Source organism: Carex rostrata, chromosome 19 (assembly GCF_964058835.1).
Source record: "Carex rostrata chromosome 19, lpCarRost1.2, whole genome shotgun sequence".
Lineage (NCBI taxonomy): Eukaryota > Viridiplantae > Streptophyta > Magnoliopsida > Poales > Cyperaceae > Carex > Carex rostrata.
In genome coordinates this window covers 7,578,856-7,597,726 of record NC_135936.1, presented here as the reverse complement: position 1 = coordinate 7,597,726, position 18,871 = coordinate 7,578,856, and the positions used below count along the sequence as shown (strand labels likewise).

At 31.8% G+C, this 18,871-nt stretch overlaps 1 protein-coding gene across 1 annotated transcript; it reads right to left on the bottom strand.

The window, feature by feature from the left end:
• Nucleotides 1–72: 72 nt before the first annotated feature.
• LOC144571992 (uncharacterized) lies at nucleotides 73–1,674 on the bottom strand. Its single transcript, XM_078321384.1, has 5 exons — nucleotides 1,664–1,674; nucleotides 1,279–1,441; nucleotides 1,034–1,144; nucleotides 450–863; nucleotides 73–202 (listed from the first exon to the last, which is right to left on the bottom strand). Exons 1-5 carry the CDS (start codon nucleotides 1,672–1,674, stop codon nucleotides 146–148), a joined length of 756 nt encoding a protein of 251 aa, XP_078177510.1. The 3' UTR covers nucleotides 73–145.
• Between the last annotated feature and the right edge of the window lie 17,197 nt (nucleotides 1,675–18,871).

The window sequence follows — 18,871 nt, the reverse complement described above, 5'->3', positions numbered from 1 at the left end:
CTTACGAAGTACTGACCTTGGAATCACATCCTACTTAAAAATACATGCATTAAACAACATTAACTAGATGTAATTGTACTTCCTACTTAAAACAACTAAATATTAACTGCTCATCCACTTTATGTCCTAGACACGCTGAACGCCTTCATGCATTGCCACCACCAATGTTGTCTCCCCCACCATGTTGGCCATTCAACGACTCCTACAAAACAATAAAATAAATTGAAGATTACATTAAAGAGGAGGGTTTGAATATTTAGTTTAAAAATGTTAGTAACTTAAACCCTAAACCTTAAAACTTAAACCCTAAACCTTAAATGAAAGGTGTACATAAACCTCATGGTTTGAATATTTATTTTGTTATATAACAAAACAAGGTGTACATAACAAAACATGGTGTTATATAATTTATTTAAAATGTATAAATTGAAAGAGGAATGAGGACTTACACCAAAAACTGGAGGCTTTGTTCCTACCCGTCTGAAGAGCTCCTCAATTTGTTTATTGGTCCATTCATTTTGTTTTTTGACTTCTGCCATTTCAGCTTTGTGTCGTTCCTCTTGGGCAGCTATATCCTTAACACATGCACGACGTTCGGCCGATACGGCATCAGCAACTAACTTAGCCACCTGTGCTTCTGTAAAGGATTTATTCACATCCTCAGCAGAGGTGGCCGTGCTCCTCGTTGGATCTGTTCGGGATGCCTCCATGGCCTCCAGTTCTTTGTTGGCTTTGCATATCCTACCCTTGTTGCCAAAGCCAAACAACCTTCCACGTCGGTCCTCCCCGTCAGCAGCCAGCTCCCACAACGTATCATCAGGCAATTGCCCACCGTATTTCTTCTTCAAGTCATTATACTTTTTCTGCATTGGTCATAACATTGTGTCAACTATATTGAATTATGAAAACAACATATATAAAATGAAAACAGCATATTTAAAAGTGTCAATAACAACATGAGTGTATACTGACCTATTTTTTTTACCACTGTTTGGATGTGTGATAAATTGCAACAAAGGAATGATTCTCTTACCACTGTTTTTTCCGCCCTCTTGTTGACGTAGATCTTGCCTACTTTTGTTTTGCGGGAGTGAAGTCGATCGAATAATTCCATCTTTTCAATGTAAGGACCCTTTTCAGCCATCTGAAATTCAGAAATAATAGAATTGTGAAGTAGGCAAGTAAAAAATTCCAACTTCACAATAAACAACATGCAAAATCTACGAGAATTTTCAATCCAATAAAAAGATAAATTAAAAAGCAAAGTTTGGGGAATACCATTGCCTCCTTGTGCCTGTATGCGCTTCTCGAACCTCCCACATGGTGGCACACCTTGTCTTTCTTGTTATCTGCATTGGTGAACGACTGTTTGACCCACTTCTCCTTAGAGGCAGAATCATCAATTAGTGAATGGTTCGGGCAAGTCAACTCCAACACCAACCTGCATTAGTAGTGTGGGTATTGACGACCTTTTACATATAACTACAGATTTTTGGATTTTCATGTTAACATCATAGGGGATGTTTCTTTTTTGTAACTTTTTGGTGGGTTGTGTTTATGGTATTTAGTAAAGGTAAATGCTCCATATTATACTGTGGTTGTAATGTTATAATATAGTTGGTCTTTTGGTAAAATCCATGCTTGGTACATGTGATTCTCTTACAATACTTTCATTAATGCTAATTTCAAGGTTTCATCTCTATTATCAAATTGTTATGTTATGGTTATTTATTTGAATGGGAAATGTATCAGATTGATGGGTCGGTACTAGGCTGGTACTGGGCCAGTAATGGGAGGATTTTTGAATTTGGTACTAATATGATACCATTAATTATAATTATTTGTATCGGAATATCAATACATTTATGATGAAACTATGGAGCATGCAAAATAATCGGGTGGGACCCACAAAACATACCCTTGCAAAAATTATGGTGGGACCCACACTCGTTACCATTGCAATTAATCAGGTGGGGTCCACTAACACTAACCTTGCTAATAAAACGGTGGGACCCACGTCAAATATCCTTGCTAATAATCAGGTGGGGTCCCTCACGCTAGCCTTGCTAATAATCTGGTGGAACCCACATGTGACATCCTTGCAAATAGTTAGGTGGGGTCCACACATGATATCCTTGCTAAAAACAAGGTGGGACCCATGAGGGACATCCTTGCAAATACTAAGTGGGGCCTACGATACATATGCTTGCTAATACTCAATTGCCCACACGGGATAGTTTTTGCAAGCGTCCATTTTTGCAACGGTTACCCTTGCGGAAAGTCTGGGGAATTGTTTTAGCAAGCGTAGGCGCTTGCAAAAAGTTAGAAATTGAGCATTTGCATGGAGGTTTAAAGCAATGGTAGTTATTGCAAGCGTAACTCTTGCAAATGGCGTTTTTGGGGCCTATAGCAAGGGTAAGCCGTTGCAACAAGCCCAATCCCACCGTTGCCATTACTGGGAATTCTAGTAGTGTTGGTCAACTTAGAAACACCCTAATTCTACTCATAATAATATTTAGTCACACGGAAACACCTAGGAATTATTCCCGCCTAATTTTTACTTTAAATAAAAAGCTACGGAGCAACTTATGGGAAATTATGGGTATGAAAACGCTTGTGCATTCTGGATCTTTTCCTAGGAAACATGCCTTCTTACCGCAAATTTTGAGGAAATCCCAATTTGGATGATTTAAATGTGAAAAGGAAGAATAAATATAATTTGAAAATTAAGTAATTAACAAATATATATACATCTCAAAAGAGCCGTTCAATAACAAGAGATTAAGAGTGAAGGATTAAGAAATTAAGGAGAGCTAAGAAATTGATGTTTGATGTATTAATTCGTGGATAAAAGTTAAGAAAGTTAAAAAGAAAGAAGTGGAGGTGTATTAAGGTGGACAGAGGATTAAGATCCGGATAAAATGAGATCAAAAGAGATGATCTTAATTCACGCTAAAGAATATGTATTTAGCAGGATTAAGCGGCTAAAAAAACTAAATAAAGTGAATTAAGACTTAAGGAGAGATTTAATCTCTTATTGTCAAACATCTCCGAACAGATTTAAACAACCCCGTACGCAAAGTGCTAAAAAAAATAATTTCTCCTTGCATGCAAAATAAATAATTTAAAAGAACAATAGAAACAATGCATCAACAATGAAGTTTCGAGGTAATTTAAGTTGAGAGCGACAGCGATACCATAATGCGAAACAAAAATATTAAGATAAAACAACAAAAGGTCTCATCAACAAGCTCCACCACACATTCTACCAAGTCTTTCAAACAAAAAATAGCCCCACCACATTCTAGACCCCTCAAAGGTTCCTCCAGGCTCCAACCAAGTTAAGCAATGAATCAATCATTTAACTAAAAAATAAAATAAAATAATCAATCATTGGGTATAAATAGAAACCCTTTGCTATCGTTTCCCATCAGACCCTAACTTACCAACCTTAGCATCCGCAAAACAATTCTTTAACAACCAAGCATGAGCGCTGCCAAGGTGACATCGAGAAACTATGTTCCCAATTATGATAGAGCCACCAAAATTGCACCCTCGAAAAAAACACCGCAAATTCAGACAACCAAAACATCTATGCTGTTCGCTGATGCGAGGAGCCAGAATCCAACTTCTTCTGTTCGTGCGATCAATATTGAAGACGGAGTTGACGGAAGAGCCGTATATCAGGAGGATGTACAATTTAAGTTGAGAATTGAGGCGTATATCAGCAAGATGTATAATTCCTTCTCTAGTGCAAAAGAAGACTAGATGTTTTGAGTTCATTTGCATTACATTTCTGACTAGTTACGCTATTGCCTACTGTATTTGGAATATCCTTCATATTTATGCTGGTGCTAATTTCCATAACATAATAGATATACTTATGAAATAATTACAACCTGTTTGAGAGGTTAGTGACTGTTCTACTTGAGTAATAATGTGTGATATATAGGTAAAAAAAATATATCCAAATAAAAGGTGACATATTTGAGAGATAAAAAAAAACCCTACCCGCAATCTCTTATCTCTGCTCTATAGGTAAAAATAAAAAGTTGACATTTTTGATAAAATTGACTTAACACCACTGATTTCATTATCCGAACAAAACCTACAAAGTTAAAATATTTGATATACCAAGCTGATACTAGTCAACAACCCAACAGTACACAAGCAAATGAACAACCATATATCTCATTTTCCTATGAATATCTATAAAAAAAAACTACTTAACATCAAACAACCAACTAAACACCACTAACAACCAGCCGATTTTTTTTATTTATATCCAAAAAATAAATAAAATTAAAAAAATATATCCTAATCCCGACTGAAATTCGAAAATTACTCAAACCAGTTATCCAATAACCGGATTTGGAACAAATGTCCGGTCAGTGGATTCCCGAACTCAACAAATGTAACCGGTTAATCACTAACCGGAAAGTTGTGTGTGTGTTTTTTTTAAACAAAAATTTCTAATTTTTTTATTTTTTTATTAAAATATTAGAAATGTTGAGTATATTTCTTTGAAAATAGATGGAATACAATATAATTTGATTTATTAGAAAGACTGCAACAAATAACCCGGATCAATATTTTTTAGGTCGGATTTTTCGCGGCTGTAAGAAAAAAATTTAATATATATTTATTTATGTATTATTCGAAAAAAATAAAAATGTTTAGATTCTGAGTTATTGATCCCGGTTCAAAAGTCACTTCTAGGTAATCCAGAAAATATTGTGATCTTTCTAGGACATTTAATTTATAAAAAGTTGTATCTATTTTTGAAAAAAAACAAAAACTAACTGGTTACATTTGTTGAGTTCGGGAATCCACTGACCGGACATTTGTTCCAAATCCGGTTATTGGATAACCGGTTTGGGTAATTTTTGAATTTCAATCGAGATTTGGATATTTTTTAATTTTTATTTATTTTTTGGATATAAATAAAAAAAATCGGAACAACCAACCTATTAGTAGCTGTTGAACTTCTTGGCTCTAACCCACTTATTTTCTGGAAACTATCGACATCAAGCTAATGCTCTAAACCACTTGTTCCAACTACTCTCTCCTCCTGCAATAGAAAATTATCCAATAAACTATCCAAATGAAAAAAAAAATGATAAGAAGAAAGAAAGCTTAACATCAAGCTGATGAACTAATGTACTCAATCAACAAATTGTCGATGACTCGTTACTCTCTGAATCAGCTCTCATGCGCTGTGCAATGTATCTCTTTACATACTTTTCACACATGGAGAATCTGGAACTGGTTTTTCATTACTTATATTTTATTCTGCTGTAGTGCTCAATAGCAAATTATTTTCCACTCTAGACTAGCTACTACATATGTACGTCATTTATATACTCTTTATGTGATCTAAGAAAATGTGCGCTTTCTAGTTAAATAGGCTTTATTTAGGAAAACAATAAGCATGTATGGTTGATGCCTAACTCGATCTGGACCAATTTTAACCCAAAATGACATAAAAGACTATTCTTTGTTTTTTCTTATAATGACATAAAAGAGAATATCCTTAGTGTTTTCCAGCATGACACTTGGACAACCATCATTGGCTGCACAGAGAATGCCAGAAAATGCTGCACAGCATACTAATGCTGACAACTGTTATTATGTGGTCGACTCGGATGGATTAAACGAGCCCATCAATACCCGTGCTTCTGCGTACATCAAGAAAGTTCACGACTGGAACCTGTCAGAACATTTGGTAAGTGGTATATTAGAAGATTGTATTCCTCCACCTCCACCCTCAAAATTTGCTATGTACTATGATTAATAGTTCATAATTAGATAATAAGCTGCTTCAAAACAGCTTTGGAAACTTTGTTACATGTTAAGATATTGTCCTTGTAGTAAATAAGAATCTGTAAAACACATGGCATTACTGACACAAGGGTTGTACCAGTATATGGAACTACATTTTTTTACTCTTAATAGAATCTATTTGTGCAAAAATATTTATATTTGGTTTTTTAATTAGATTTGTTAATGCACATCTGCAATTTGGCAAGGACTTTTCACCTGATATGACTCCGACATGGATCTTCAAGATTTGCACAGTAAAATATTAAGGAAGGAAATTGTCTTGCATAAGTACCTTACCAAAGATTTTCTCCATTGTCTAGTACGAATTAGTACAATTAGGCAGCTTAAACGGGAGCTGATATTCACACTACTAAATTTGTTATTACCACAACACAACATAAAATTTAAAATTAATTGATAAATATGCCCCTAATTAAAAACTTAATCTAGCAATTATTGCCATCTCATACCAAATTAGCACAGCTATAGTTTCCTTTTATTCAATCTAACAAAATAAATATAACTCCTGATACTATTTTCATTTTGATTATTTTTTATTAAACATTTAATTCTCCAAGTTAATATGCACCAAAAAAAAGAATAACGCGACTCACACGACAAATAAAAAGTTGTATCGCAGTGGAATATAAAATTAAATAAAAGAACTAGTTAATGAAAAGTATAATGGTTATGGAATAATAAAATCAACTGGACCAAAATCAAGTTCAATTCATGAATTGAATTTGAATATAATCAATGAAAATAATATAAAATGAATTAAAATTTATGTTTTGTGCAACGAATTAATCAGTATATTTGAGTGAGTCTATGATACTATGCATATTACGATTTGTTACCGTGCTACGGCTCTATATTCGAGTTTTCAAATCCTAACGGTCGATCCGAACCGTTCATCTTGTTCTTCATATTAATATGTGTTTGGAGACCAAATTTTACATTTTTTGAAATTTTTTTACTATTTTTTTAGATTTATTGAAAATCACTGTTTTTGGATGGTCCAGAATTTTCAGATCAAGTGATTTTCTAAATATATAAAAAAATAGTAAAAAATTTTCAAAAAATGTAAAATTTGGTCTCCAAACACATATTAATATGGAGAACAAGATGAACGGTTCGGATTGACCGTTAGGATTTGAAAACTCGAATATAGAGCCGTAGCACGGCAACAACCCGTGATATGCATAGTACCATAGACTCACTCAGTATATTTTGTAAAAGTTTTTTTTTCCCTATTCCATCTTACATTTGAGGTTTGAATTTTTTTTTTGTGGAAATGAGAATAAAACATAATCAAATTAATTACTCAACTTAAAAGGAATCGCTTAGAAATTTTATTGATTAAAGAAAAAATAACTATAATTGTTGCAAAAAATATTTCTCTTTTCTTATTATTATAAATTGTGTAGTTTACTTGATTTTTGCCCAGCTGATATCATTGTTAGATAACTATTATATTGTGCATCAGTTAGTTCTTCTTCTTTTTTTTAATTTGATATTTCACTACCATGCAATTTTGTTTTGTGCATATTAACTAGGAAAACTAAAATACTTAATAAAAAAAATCAAAAGGATCTAATTACAATTAAAACAGTCTAAAAGTTCTCTTTATTTTATTTGATTGAAATAAAAGGAAACATAAGCAAAAGAAAAAATAAATAAAAAGAAAACTAAAGATGTATTAATTTAGTATGACAAACGTCATAATTGCTGGACTAATAAGTAAGGGCATACTTGTCAATCAATATTAAATTTTAAGTTTTGTTGTGTTAATTACAAATCCAGTAGTGTGAATATCATCTCCCAGCTTAAACTATTGCACAGGGGTAAATTAGAGACTTAATTTTTCTTTCATGAATCCAATTAAATAGTAACCAGAGAATTATTAGAGATGTTTTAAATCATATATAGACTTATTTGGAAACTGATGATTGACATCCATAAACTTATTTGAAGATATATATACGCGTTCAATTTGATCGATAATCACATGATTCTCAACTTGTTCGTTTGATAACAAGATTAAGAACAAACAATTAATATAAATAAAATATAGATTATTGTATATGTAAAGACCTAAGTAACAGAGATATCTTTCGTAGGACGCTATTGAAACGTTCTATGAACATTACTTTTGATAAATAAGGTCCTTAATTAGTAGTCTGTTAAATTGACAGGATCGATTTCTATAACAAAAAATAAATTACCATTTAAAATTTTCCGGCCACATATACCTGATTTACATTTGTCATTTGTGTTGGATGAGCATAATATTAAGATTTGCGAATAATTTGCAATATTTATTTTCTGCATCTTTCTAGTTGAATTAAATAAATTTCCTAATTATTCGAGAATTTATGAACTTTATGTAGTATTCTTAGTTTCTTTTTTTAAATAAGTTTATCATGTTTCTAAAAATATCAGAATTAAAATTTAAAGAATAAAATTTTGTTGACTTCACTTCAGTATTTCCAGCGAAATTGCATGTGCTGACGTCATATTTATAGTCTTATTGACCAACGACTCCAAAATAAACCATTATCACAAAAACGAAGCCGACGGGCAGTTAAATCTCGTCAAATAATAATAATAATAATAATAATAATTGCTAAAACCGACACGGAAGTCAAAAAGAAAATTTTGGTATTACGATTCCACCAACAAGATTTGAGAAACGACGCTTTCCTCTAGCATCTCTACACGCGACTTTGCAGTGCAAGTTCCTGTACTGCGATTCCACCAGCAAGTTGCAAGCTGTACGTACGCCAGTGTTGTAAATAGCGCTATGCGGTTGTCAGACGGATAATTAAGGTACCGTCAAGTGATTAATTAGAAATAATTAAAAATAATTGACTATAATTAGAAATAATTAATTGATTAGTCGGAAAAATTTATGACAGTTTAGTCGTTGTTGGTTGACTAATCGGCCGATTAATCTGCCAAAACGGACGTTTTTACAACAATGATGTACACATGATAGAGCCACATTCAAGAAATAAAGGTTAATTAATTTTTAAAAATTTATATTTATATATTATATTTTATATTGTTAAGAGTAAAATGTTATAGATTATCTAAAATTGATTCTTATTCACAATATAAATTTTGAAGTGTCTATAGTACTATGCATAGTAAGATTTGGTTCGTAATACGGATTAATACTTTCATTTTTAAAATCCTAATGGTTGATTCAAACCGTTCAATATGATTTTCATATGAATATATAATTGCATATTAAATTTTATATTTTATATTTATTTTTACAATTTTTAAATGTTGGTAGAAAATCACTTTTTTTTTATGATTCAGAATTTTCAAATCAAATTATTTTCTACCTATCTTAAAAAATAATAAAAAAATTATAAGAAATATAAATTCGGTCTGCATGTACATATTCATATGAGAATCACGGTGAACGGTTCGAATTGACTGTTAGTATTTTAAAAATAAAAATATTAACCCGTATTACACACTAATCCGTGATATATATGCATAGTACCATAGACTCACTCTAAATTTTTTATATATTTGATTCTAGTTATGTTTAACTTCCATAATTTAAAAATCTGATTCCTCATCTCTTGTCTGGACTTGATTGTATGTATTTGCATAAATATTAGTATCGATTCCTGTTTATCTTTATCATATTTTCAAACGGAATTTGTTAGTGGACTTCCTATAATGCACCATTTTTCTTGTCCATCCATTTTTCACCGCTTTTTTTTCTATTAATTTACTTATTTGTGAATTGAATTGCATGTATATAGAACGGTTATATATTAAACAAAATTATTTATTTGTATAGAATAACATAAATTCATAATATTTTTATTGTGACTAACATATAATTTTAGCCGGGACGGATTCATTCATATTGAATTTATATATATATTAATTACAAATAAAAATTATATTTATATATAATTTTTTATATAATTTAGAATAAAATGTTATGAATATTGTAAAATTAAATATTTTTTAAAATATAAAAATTTTATATGATTAATTCGTATTATGTGTTTGACGTACATAGTTCGAAAGGATTGCACTTGGTTTTAGCTAATAATTAAAGAGACAACTATGATTAAAATAAAAGAGTAAAACAAATGGACGTCTATGATTTCTCTATCTGTTATAGGATTGCTTTTTTTTTTTTTTGAGAAAGAGCTTGATAGTGGAATTCACATCCCCTTCAGGTTACCTGCCTGAGTCCAATTGAATCGCACGGTCTGAAATTGAAATTTTTAACTTCGCACGAATCTCAAAGCACAAATAATACTGCCTCCATATCCTATTCGGAACATGCACCGGCTGAAATTAAATCTGGACCATCCATTTCAATTGTGTTAGAGTCATTAATTACCTGGGAGGATACGTACCTTTGCATAGTGGCTATCAAAGTAACTGTTATAGGATTACTAACGTGTTGAGGAGATTTAATTTCTCCTTACATGCAAAATAAATAAATTAAAAGAACAATAGAAAACAATGCATCATGAAGTTTCGAGGTAATTTAAGTTGAGAGCGACAGCGATACCATAATGTGAAACAAAAATGTAAAGATAAAACAACAAAAGGTCTCATCAACAAGGTCCACCACACATTCTACCAAGTCTTTCAAAAAAAAAAAAGCCCCACCACATTCTAGACCCCTCAAAAGTTCCTCCAGGCTCCAACCAAGTTAAGCAATGAATCAATCATTTAACTAAAAAATAAAATAAAATAATCAATCATAGGGTATAAATATAACCCTTTGCTATCGTTTCCCATCAAACCCTAACCAACCAACCTTAGCATCCGCAAAACAATTCTTTAACAACCAAGCATGAGCACTGCCAAGGTGACATCGAGAAACTATGTTCCCAATTATGATAGAGCTACCAAAATTGCACCCGCGAAAAAAACACCGCAAATTCAGACAACCAAAACATCTATGCAGCTGTTCGCTGATGCGAGGAGCCAGAATCCGACTTCTTCTGTTTATGTGATCAATATTGTAGACGAGGTTGACTGGAGAGCTGAGGAGTATATCAGGAAGATATACAATTCCTTCTCTAGTGCACGAGAAGACTAGATGCATGTTTTGAGTTAATTTGCATTGCATTTCTGATTAGTTACATTATTGCCTGCTGTATTTGGAATTACCTTTCATATCTATGCTGATGCTAATTGCCATAACATAATAGATATACTTATGAAATAATTACCTGTTTGAGAGGTTAATTAGTAACTGCTCTACTTGAGTAACAAATTATGGATGACTCTTTACTCTCTGAATCAGCTCTCATGCATGCGCTGTGCAATGTTTCTCTTAATTTACATCCTTTTCACGCATGGAGAATCTGGAACTTGTTTTTCATTATATTTATTTTATTCTTCTGTAGTTCTCAATAGCAAATTATTTTCCAATCTAGGCTAGCTACATATGTCATTTATATACTCTTTATGTGATCTGAGAAAATGTGTGCTTCCTAGTTAAATAGGCTTTCTTTACGAAAACAATAAGCATGTATGGTTGATGCCTAACTCGATCTGGACCAATTTTAACCCAAACAGACATAAAAGAGAATGTCCTACTATTCTTTGTTTTTTTTAATAATACCTAGAGATGAAGCATTAGGAATTAAAAGCACATGCATAATAGTAAAGTAAGGTTTTGCGCGTTGTATCGAATTAAACCACACATATACACACCAGTATATTCTTCTTTATTTAGAACATCCTTTTTCTTAAGAATATGTAGAGCTGGAATCTTAATAGATATAAAGTGGTGACCAAAGCAGAATTATGAAGCAATATAATTCCAATAAAAAAACCACTCCAAAACTGAGAGCTTAATTAACAAATTGATCGTCTAGAAGACTAGAACCCAGTTTGAGGTACTAGTACATTACAAGCATTCTTTCAATAGCTTATTTAAACCTTAATTACTTCCTTTTTTTTAAAACAAACTACTGAAAATTGAAAAAGGAAAATAATTGGTATCCCACTTGCAAAAAGAAGCTACATTGAATGATAATGTGCTTTCTGGATTTGGGACTCAATGTCCTAAGGCACTGCAAAAAGAACTATTGTGATCAATTACAGTTAGGTTTTGTATTGAAAATTATTCCTAGCAGTCTCTAGCTTGGTTAATTTACCTAATGCTTGTCACATGGAAGCCAAAAGCCAAATTTGAAAATTTGGCTATATATGTGACATTAATTCTTCAAACATACATTCATCTTAACCCAAATAGCTCCTTCCAAAGCTGCAGAACAAAAGACCAATTCATCCTTCTGTGAAAAATCTGCCAAGGTAGTAGTGAACTTAATCAGGATGTCATCCTTAGTGGTTTCCAGCATGACACTTGGACAACCATCATTGGCTGCACGGAGAATGCCAGAAAACGCTGCACAGCATACTAATGCTGACAACTGTTCTTATGTGGTCGACTCAGATGGATTAAACGAGCCCATCAATACCCGCGCTTCCGCTTACATCAAGAAAGTTCATGATAGGAACCTGTCAGAACATTAGGTAAGTGGTAAATTAGAAGATTGTATTCCTCCGCCTCCACCCTCAAAATTTGTTATGTACTATGATTAATAGTTCATAATTAGATAATAAGCTGCTTCAAAACAGCTTTGGAAACTTTGTTACATGTTAAGATATTGTCCTTGTAGTAAATAAGAATCTGGAAAACACTTGGCATAACTGACACAAGGGTTGTACCAGTATGGAACTGCATTTTTTTACTCTTAATGGAATCTATTTGTTGCAAAAGTTTATATTTGGGTTTTTAATTGGATTTGTGAATGCACATCTGCAATTTGGCAAGGACTTTTCACCTGATATGGCACCGCCATGGATCTTCAAGATTTGCACAATAAAAAATTAAGGAAATTGTCTTGCACAAGTACCTTACCAAAGATTTTATCCATTGTCTAGTACGAATTAGTACAATTAGGCAGCTTGAACTATTGCACAGGGGTAAATTAGACTCTTAATTTTTCTTTCATGAATCCAATTAAATAGTAACCAGAGAATTATTATAGAGGTTTTAAATCATAGACTTATTTGGAAACTGATTGGCATCCATAAATTTATTTGAAGATATACCCGTTCAATTTGATCGGTTTTTGATCGATAATCACATGATACTCAAATTGCACCAAATTTCTTACACCATCTCTTTAAATGATGAAGGAAGCATGTACTATTTTTATTTTTTTTTAATAAATTTGTGCAAATGTAGCCCTTCCATTCCAAAACTTCATAATAATCCTAACCTGCTATTGTCCTTTTGGAATGATTTACAAAGTCCACCGTGTTACCAGAATGTAAACCAAATCCACAATGAAATTTCAAATATCCCCATGGTTGACATTAGTGAATTAGTAAGGTTCGTCCATCAGTAGTAAGAGGACATATATATAAATATAAGAGTAAGGCTTGGGTGCTCTGGATAGCATAAGGCCATCCGTGCTACGGCCTCAAAACTTATCGTATAAATTTCAAATTTCGATTTAAGTAACTCACTAAATTGGTTATATAATGAACTTGTAGAATACTAATTTTTACTATTTTTTATAATTTATGAAAAATGGCAAAAAAATAACTCAAAATATTGATAATTTTCTTTTATTTTTAAATCATTTTTACCATCTTTCATAAATCATAAAAAATAGTAATAAAATTTTAAAAATAATAAAAATTAGTATTCTACAAGTTCATTATATAACTAATTTATTGAGCTACTTAAATCAAAGTTTGAAGTTTATATGATAGGTTTTTGAGACCGTAAAAAATAAAACCTTATGCTATCTAAATATAATACAACCATTTACAAGTAGCCTCAAAAACCCAAATAAAACCATTAATTACAGAAAATAACAACATCAAATATCCAATAGATGATCCTTACCTCATCTATCGTTACATATATATATATATATGAGATGAGTTACGGTGAGTTGCGAAGTAAAACGCGTTTCTACTTCACGCTGTATTTTTATTTTTAAAGTCCAAACGACCGATCCGAACAGTTAGATGTTTAATCCATATTGAAATATGCTTGGAGACCAAATTTTACATTTTTTAGAATTTTTTTACTATTTATTAAGCATTTGTTAAAATTGCTGTTTTGCTGTGAACAGTAAAAAACAGTAAAATTTTATGGACCATCAGATCAGCGACTTTCAAAATTGCTTAATAAATAGTAAAAAAATATCAAAAAAATGTAAAATTTGGTCTCCAAGCACATTTCAATATGGAGAACAAGATGAACGGTTCGGATTGACGTTTTGAACTTTAAAATCGCAAAAAATGAGCGTGAAGTAAAATAGTCGCTTTACTTCGCAACTCACCGTAGCCCATCTATATATATATATATATATTGGTCTCCAAATCTGTGTCTCAAATGAGGGGTGAGTAAATTGCTCATAACTCTCTTAAACTTGCTTATTATCAACTCACTCGTTAACTTAATGAGCCGAGCATGAGCATATCCCAACTTGCTCATAACTCGCTCATTAAGAATTTGCCACATCCAATCCCAAATAAATAAATAAATCAAGTTTCTACCGCATTAAATTAAGTTTTGCTACCTCATTTCACTTAAAATTTTGGGTATATGATACGTCAAAATCACCAAAACCTAAAAGTCGGCAGACGAAATCACCAAAACCTAAAGCACTCAATATGTACCAAAATCTTCTTTTTTTGAGAAACTTTCTGAGCTTTTGCCTCTATGCTACTACAGGTTTTTATTGTAAAAAAAAATTAATTATGACAATTTGTTAAATTATGTAACTCATAACTCGTGACTCGCTTATTAAAAGTTCATGAACAACTCGCTTAAACTCACTCATTAACTTAATGAGCCGAGCATCAACATACCCCAACTCGCTCATGCTCGCTCATTAATCACCCCTCCGTCAAACACATAATGAAAATTAATCATATAAAATTTTCATATTTAAAATGATAACTAATTTTACAATATCCATAATATTTTACTCTAAATTATATAAAAAAATATATATAAATATAATTTTTACTTGTAAATATATACATAAATTCAATATGAATTAATCCGTCCCCGACTAAAATTATATGTTAGTCACAATAAAAATATTATGAAATTATGTAATTCTATACAAATAAATAATTTTATTTAGTATATAACCGTTATATATTTATATATATATATATATATATATAGAGTTAGGCTGGGGTGCTATGGATAGCATAGTGGCCTCTATGCTACGGCTCAATATTCGAGTTTTCAAAATCCAAACGGTCGATCCGAACCGTTCATCTTATTCTCCATATTAATATCTGCTTGGAGACCAAATTTTACATTTTTCTGAATTTTTTTACTATTTATTAAGTATTTTACAAAATTGTTGATCCAACGGTGGCTGCACAAAACAGTAAAACCGTTGGATTAGCGATTTTCAAAGTGGCTTAATAAATAGTAAAAAAATTCAGAAAATTATAAAATTTGGTCTCCAAGCAGATATTAATATGGAGAATAAGATGAACGGTTCGGATCGACCGTTTGAACTTTGAAAATGATGGAGAGGGATGGAGGCACAAAAACATGGAGGCATTTGAACCCTCCTCATATATATATATATATATATATATATATATATATATAGAGTAAGGCTACGCTACTTCGCGAATTAAACAGGCTGTTTTAATTCGCGCTCATATCTCTAGTTTCGAAGTTGAAATAGCCGATCCAAACCGTTAGATGTTTAATCTATATTAAAATGTGCTTAGAGACCAAATTTTACATTTTTTGAAATTTTTTTACTATTTATTAAGATGGTTTGAAAATCGCTGTTTTTTAATGGTGCGAAATTTTAATAAAAACAGCAATTTTCAAACCATCTTAATAAATAGTAAAAAAATTCCAAAAAATGTAAAATTTGGTCTCCAAGCACATTTTAATATAGATTAAACATATAACGGTTTGGATCGGCTATTTGGCCTTCAAAACTAGAGATATGAGCGCGAATTAAAACAACACTTTTAATTCGCGAAGTAGCGTAGCATTACTCTATATATATATATGCAATTTAATTCACAAATAAGCAAATTAATAGAAAAGGTGGTGAAAAATGGATGGACAAGAAAGACGGTGCATTAATTATAAGAAGCTTACTAACAAATTCCGTTTGAAAATATGATAAAGAGAAATTGGAATTAATACCAAGGTTTATGCAAATACATGCAATCAAGTCTAGGTCAAGAGGTGAGTCAGATTTTTAAACTATGAAAGAACTAGAATCAAATATATAAAACTTTTAGACTGAGTCTATAGTATTATGCCTATTATAGATTGGTCCGTAATACGAATCTAAATTTTTGTTTTTCTAATAGTCGATCAAAATCGTTTACTATGATTCTCATATAAATATGTACTTGCAGACCAACTTATATTTTTTTACTATTTTTTAAGATAGGTAGAAAATCATTTGATCTAAAAATTATGAACCATCTAAATATAATGATTTTCGACCTATATTTAAAAATAGTAAAAGAAATCTAAAAGAAATCTAAAATTTAATCTTCAAATACATATTATTATGAAAATTATATTGAACGGTTCGGATCAACCGTTAAGATTTTGAAAACGAAAATATTAACCCATATTACAAATCAAATCTTACTATGCATAGTACTATAGACTCAAAACTTTATATTATAAATGAGAATTAATTTTACATAATCTGTAATATTTTCCTCTTAACCATATAAAATATCAGATATAAATATAAATTTTTAAAAATAAATAAAAGTTAATTAACCTTTATTTTTTGAATGTGGCTCTGTCCTATGTACACCAGTATTGTAAAAAAAGTCTGTTTAGGCTGATTAATCGACCGATTAGTCAACCAACAACGACTAAACTGTTATGGATTTTTCCGACTAATTGACTGATTATTCTCAATTATAACTAATTATTTTTTATTATTACCAATTAATTATTTGACAGTACCATTGCCGTCGGACGACCACATAACATTATTTACAACATTGGTGTACAGCTTGCAACTTGCTGGTGGAAACGTAGTATAGGAAGTAGGAACTTGCAGTGCTATAAGTCACCTGTACAGCTGTAATACAGATGCCAGAGAAACCCGTCGTTCTCGTTTCACAAATATTTGTTGGTGGAATCTTACCACCAAATTTTACTTTTTTGACTTCATGTCGGTTTTAGGCTCTTAGCTATTATTATATTATTATTATTTTCTTTTCTTTTTCTTTTTTTGTTGATTTAACTACCCGTCGGCCCGAGATTTTTATATTTATCCAAAAAAAATATTATTTATTAAAAATAACCACAGTTTGACGAAATTTTTAAAAATACTCAACCCGCGGAAAAAATTCGCGGCCTGGAAATTTTAAATTTAATTTTTTTTTGGAGATTATGTTGTTCAGTTTATTTGGAATTTAGATTAGTTTGAATTGTTAAGTTGGAGTTTTGTATGAATTGTCAAGTCAGAGTGCTTCTGAATTCAATTTTACACCTCTGGTTAACATAGCAAAATATTTTCAAAAATCATGAAAATTGACCGACATGCAGTCTTGACATCGTAGAACAAAACTGTGAAGTTTCATAAAAAATCTCAAAACAGATCCCGAGATATTATCTCTCAAAAATTGCCCGAACTGCTGAAGGAGTGCTTCTGAGCCCAATTTTGCACCTCTGGTTAACATACGAAAGCATCTTCCAAAATTATGAAAATTGACCAACATGCAATCTTGATATCGTAGAACATGACTATGAAGTTTCACCAAAAATCTCAAAACAGATCGCGAGATATCATATCTCAAAAATTGCCCGAACTGCGGAAGGAGTGCTTCTGAGCCCAACTTTGCACCTCTGGTTAACATAGCAAAGCGTCTTAAAAAATAATGAAAATTGACCAACATGCAGTCTTGACATCGTAGAACAAGACTGAAGTTTTATGCAAAATCTCAAAACAGATCGCGAGATATATATCTCAAAAATTGCCCGAACTACTGAAGAAGTGTTTCTGAGCCCAACTTTGCACCTCTGGTTAAGATACTAAAGCATCTTCAAAAATCATGAAAATTGACCGACATACAGTTTTGATATCGTAGAACATGACTGTGAAGTTTCACAAAAAATCTCAAAACAGATCGCGAGATATTATCTTTCAAAAATTGCCCGAACTGCTGAAGGAGTGCTTCTGAGCCTAACTTTGCTCCTCTGGTTAACATAGGTAAACATCTTCCAAAATCATGAAAATTGACCGACATGCAGTCTTGACATCATAGAACATGACTGTGAAGTTTCACAAAAATTCTCAAAACATATCACGAGATATCATATCTCAAAAATTGCCTGAACTGCTGAAGGAGTGCTCTGAGCCCAACTTTGCACCTCTGGTTAACATAGCAAAGCATCTTCAAAAATTATGAAAATTGATCGACATGCAGTCTTAACATCATAGAACATGATTGTGAAGTTTCACAAAAAATTCCAAAACAGATCGCGAGATATTATCTTTCAAAAATTGCCCGAACTGTTGAAGGAGTGCTTCTGAGCCTAACTTTGCACATCTGGTTAACATAAGTAAACATCTTCCAAAATCATGAAAATTGACCGACATGCAGTCCTGTTCTACGATGTCAAGACTGTATATCAGTCAATTTTTATGATTTTTGAAGATGTTTTGCTATGTTAACCAGAGGTGCAAAGTTGGGCTTAGAAGTACTCCTTCAGCAGTTCGGGCAATTTTTGAGATATGATATCTCGCGATCTGTTTTGAGATTTTTTGTGAAACTTCACAGTCATGTTCTACGATGTCAAGATTGCATGTCGGTCAATTTTCATGATTTTGGAAGATGCTTTCGTATATTAACCAAAGGTGCAAAGTTGGGCTCAGAAGCACTCCTTCAGCAGTTCGGGCAATTTTTGAGAAGCACTCCTTCAGCATTCCTTCAAACTAATCTAAATTTCAAATAAACTGAACAACATAATCTCCAAATATATATATATATATAT

What these genes read in the sequence shown, in the direction of transcription:
- LOC144571992 (XM_078321384.1), bottom strand. An exon ending in AGAGGGCGGAAAAAACAGTG is followed by an intron (nt 864 to 1,033) that starts GTAAGAGAATCA and finishes TGACCAATGCAG; the next exon opens with AAAAAGTATAATGACTTGAA. An exon ending in CAAAGCCTCCAGTTTTTGGT is followed by an intron (nt 203 to 449) that starts GTAAGTCCTCAT and finishes ATTGTTTTGTAG; the next exon opens with GAGTCGTTGAATGGCCAACA.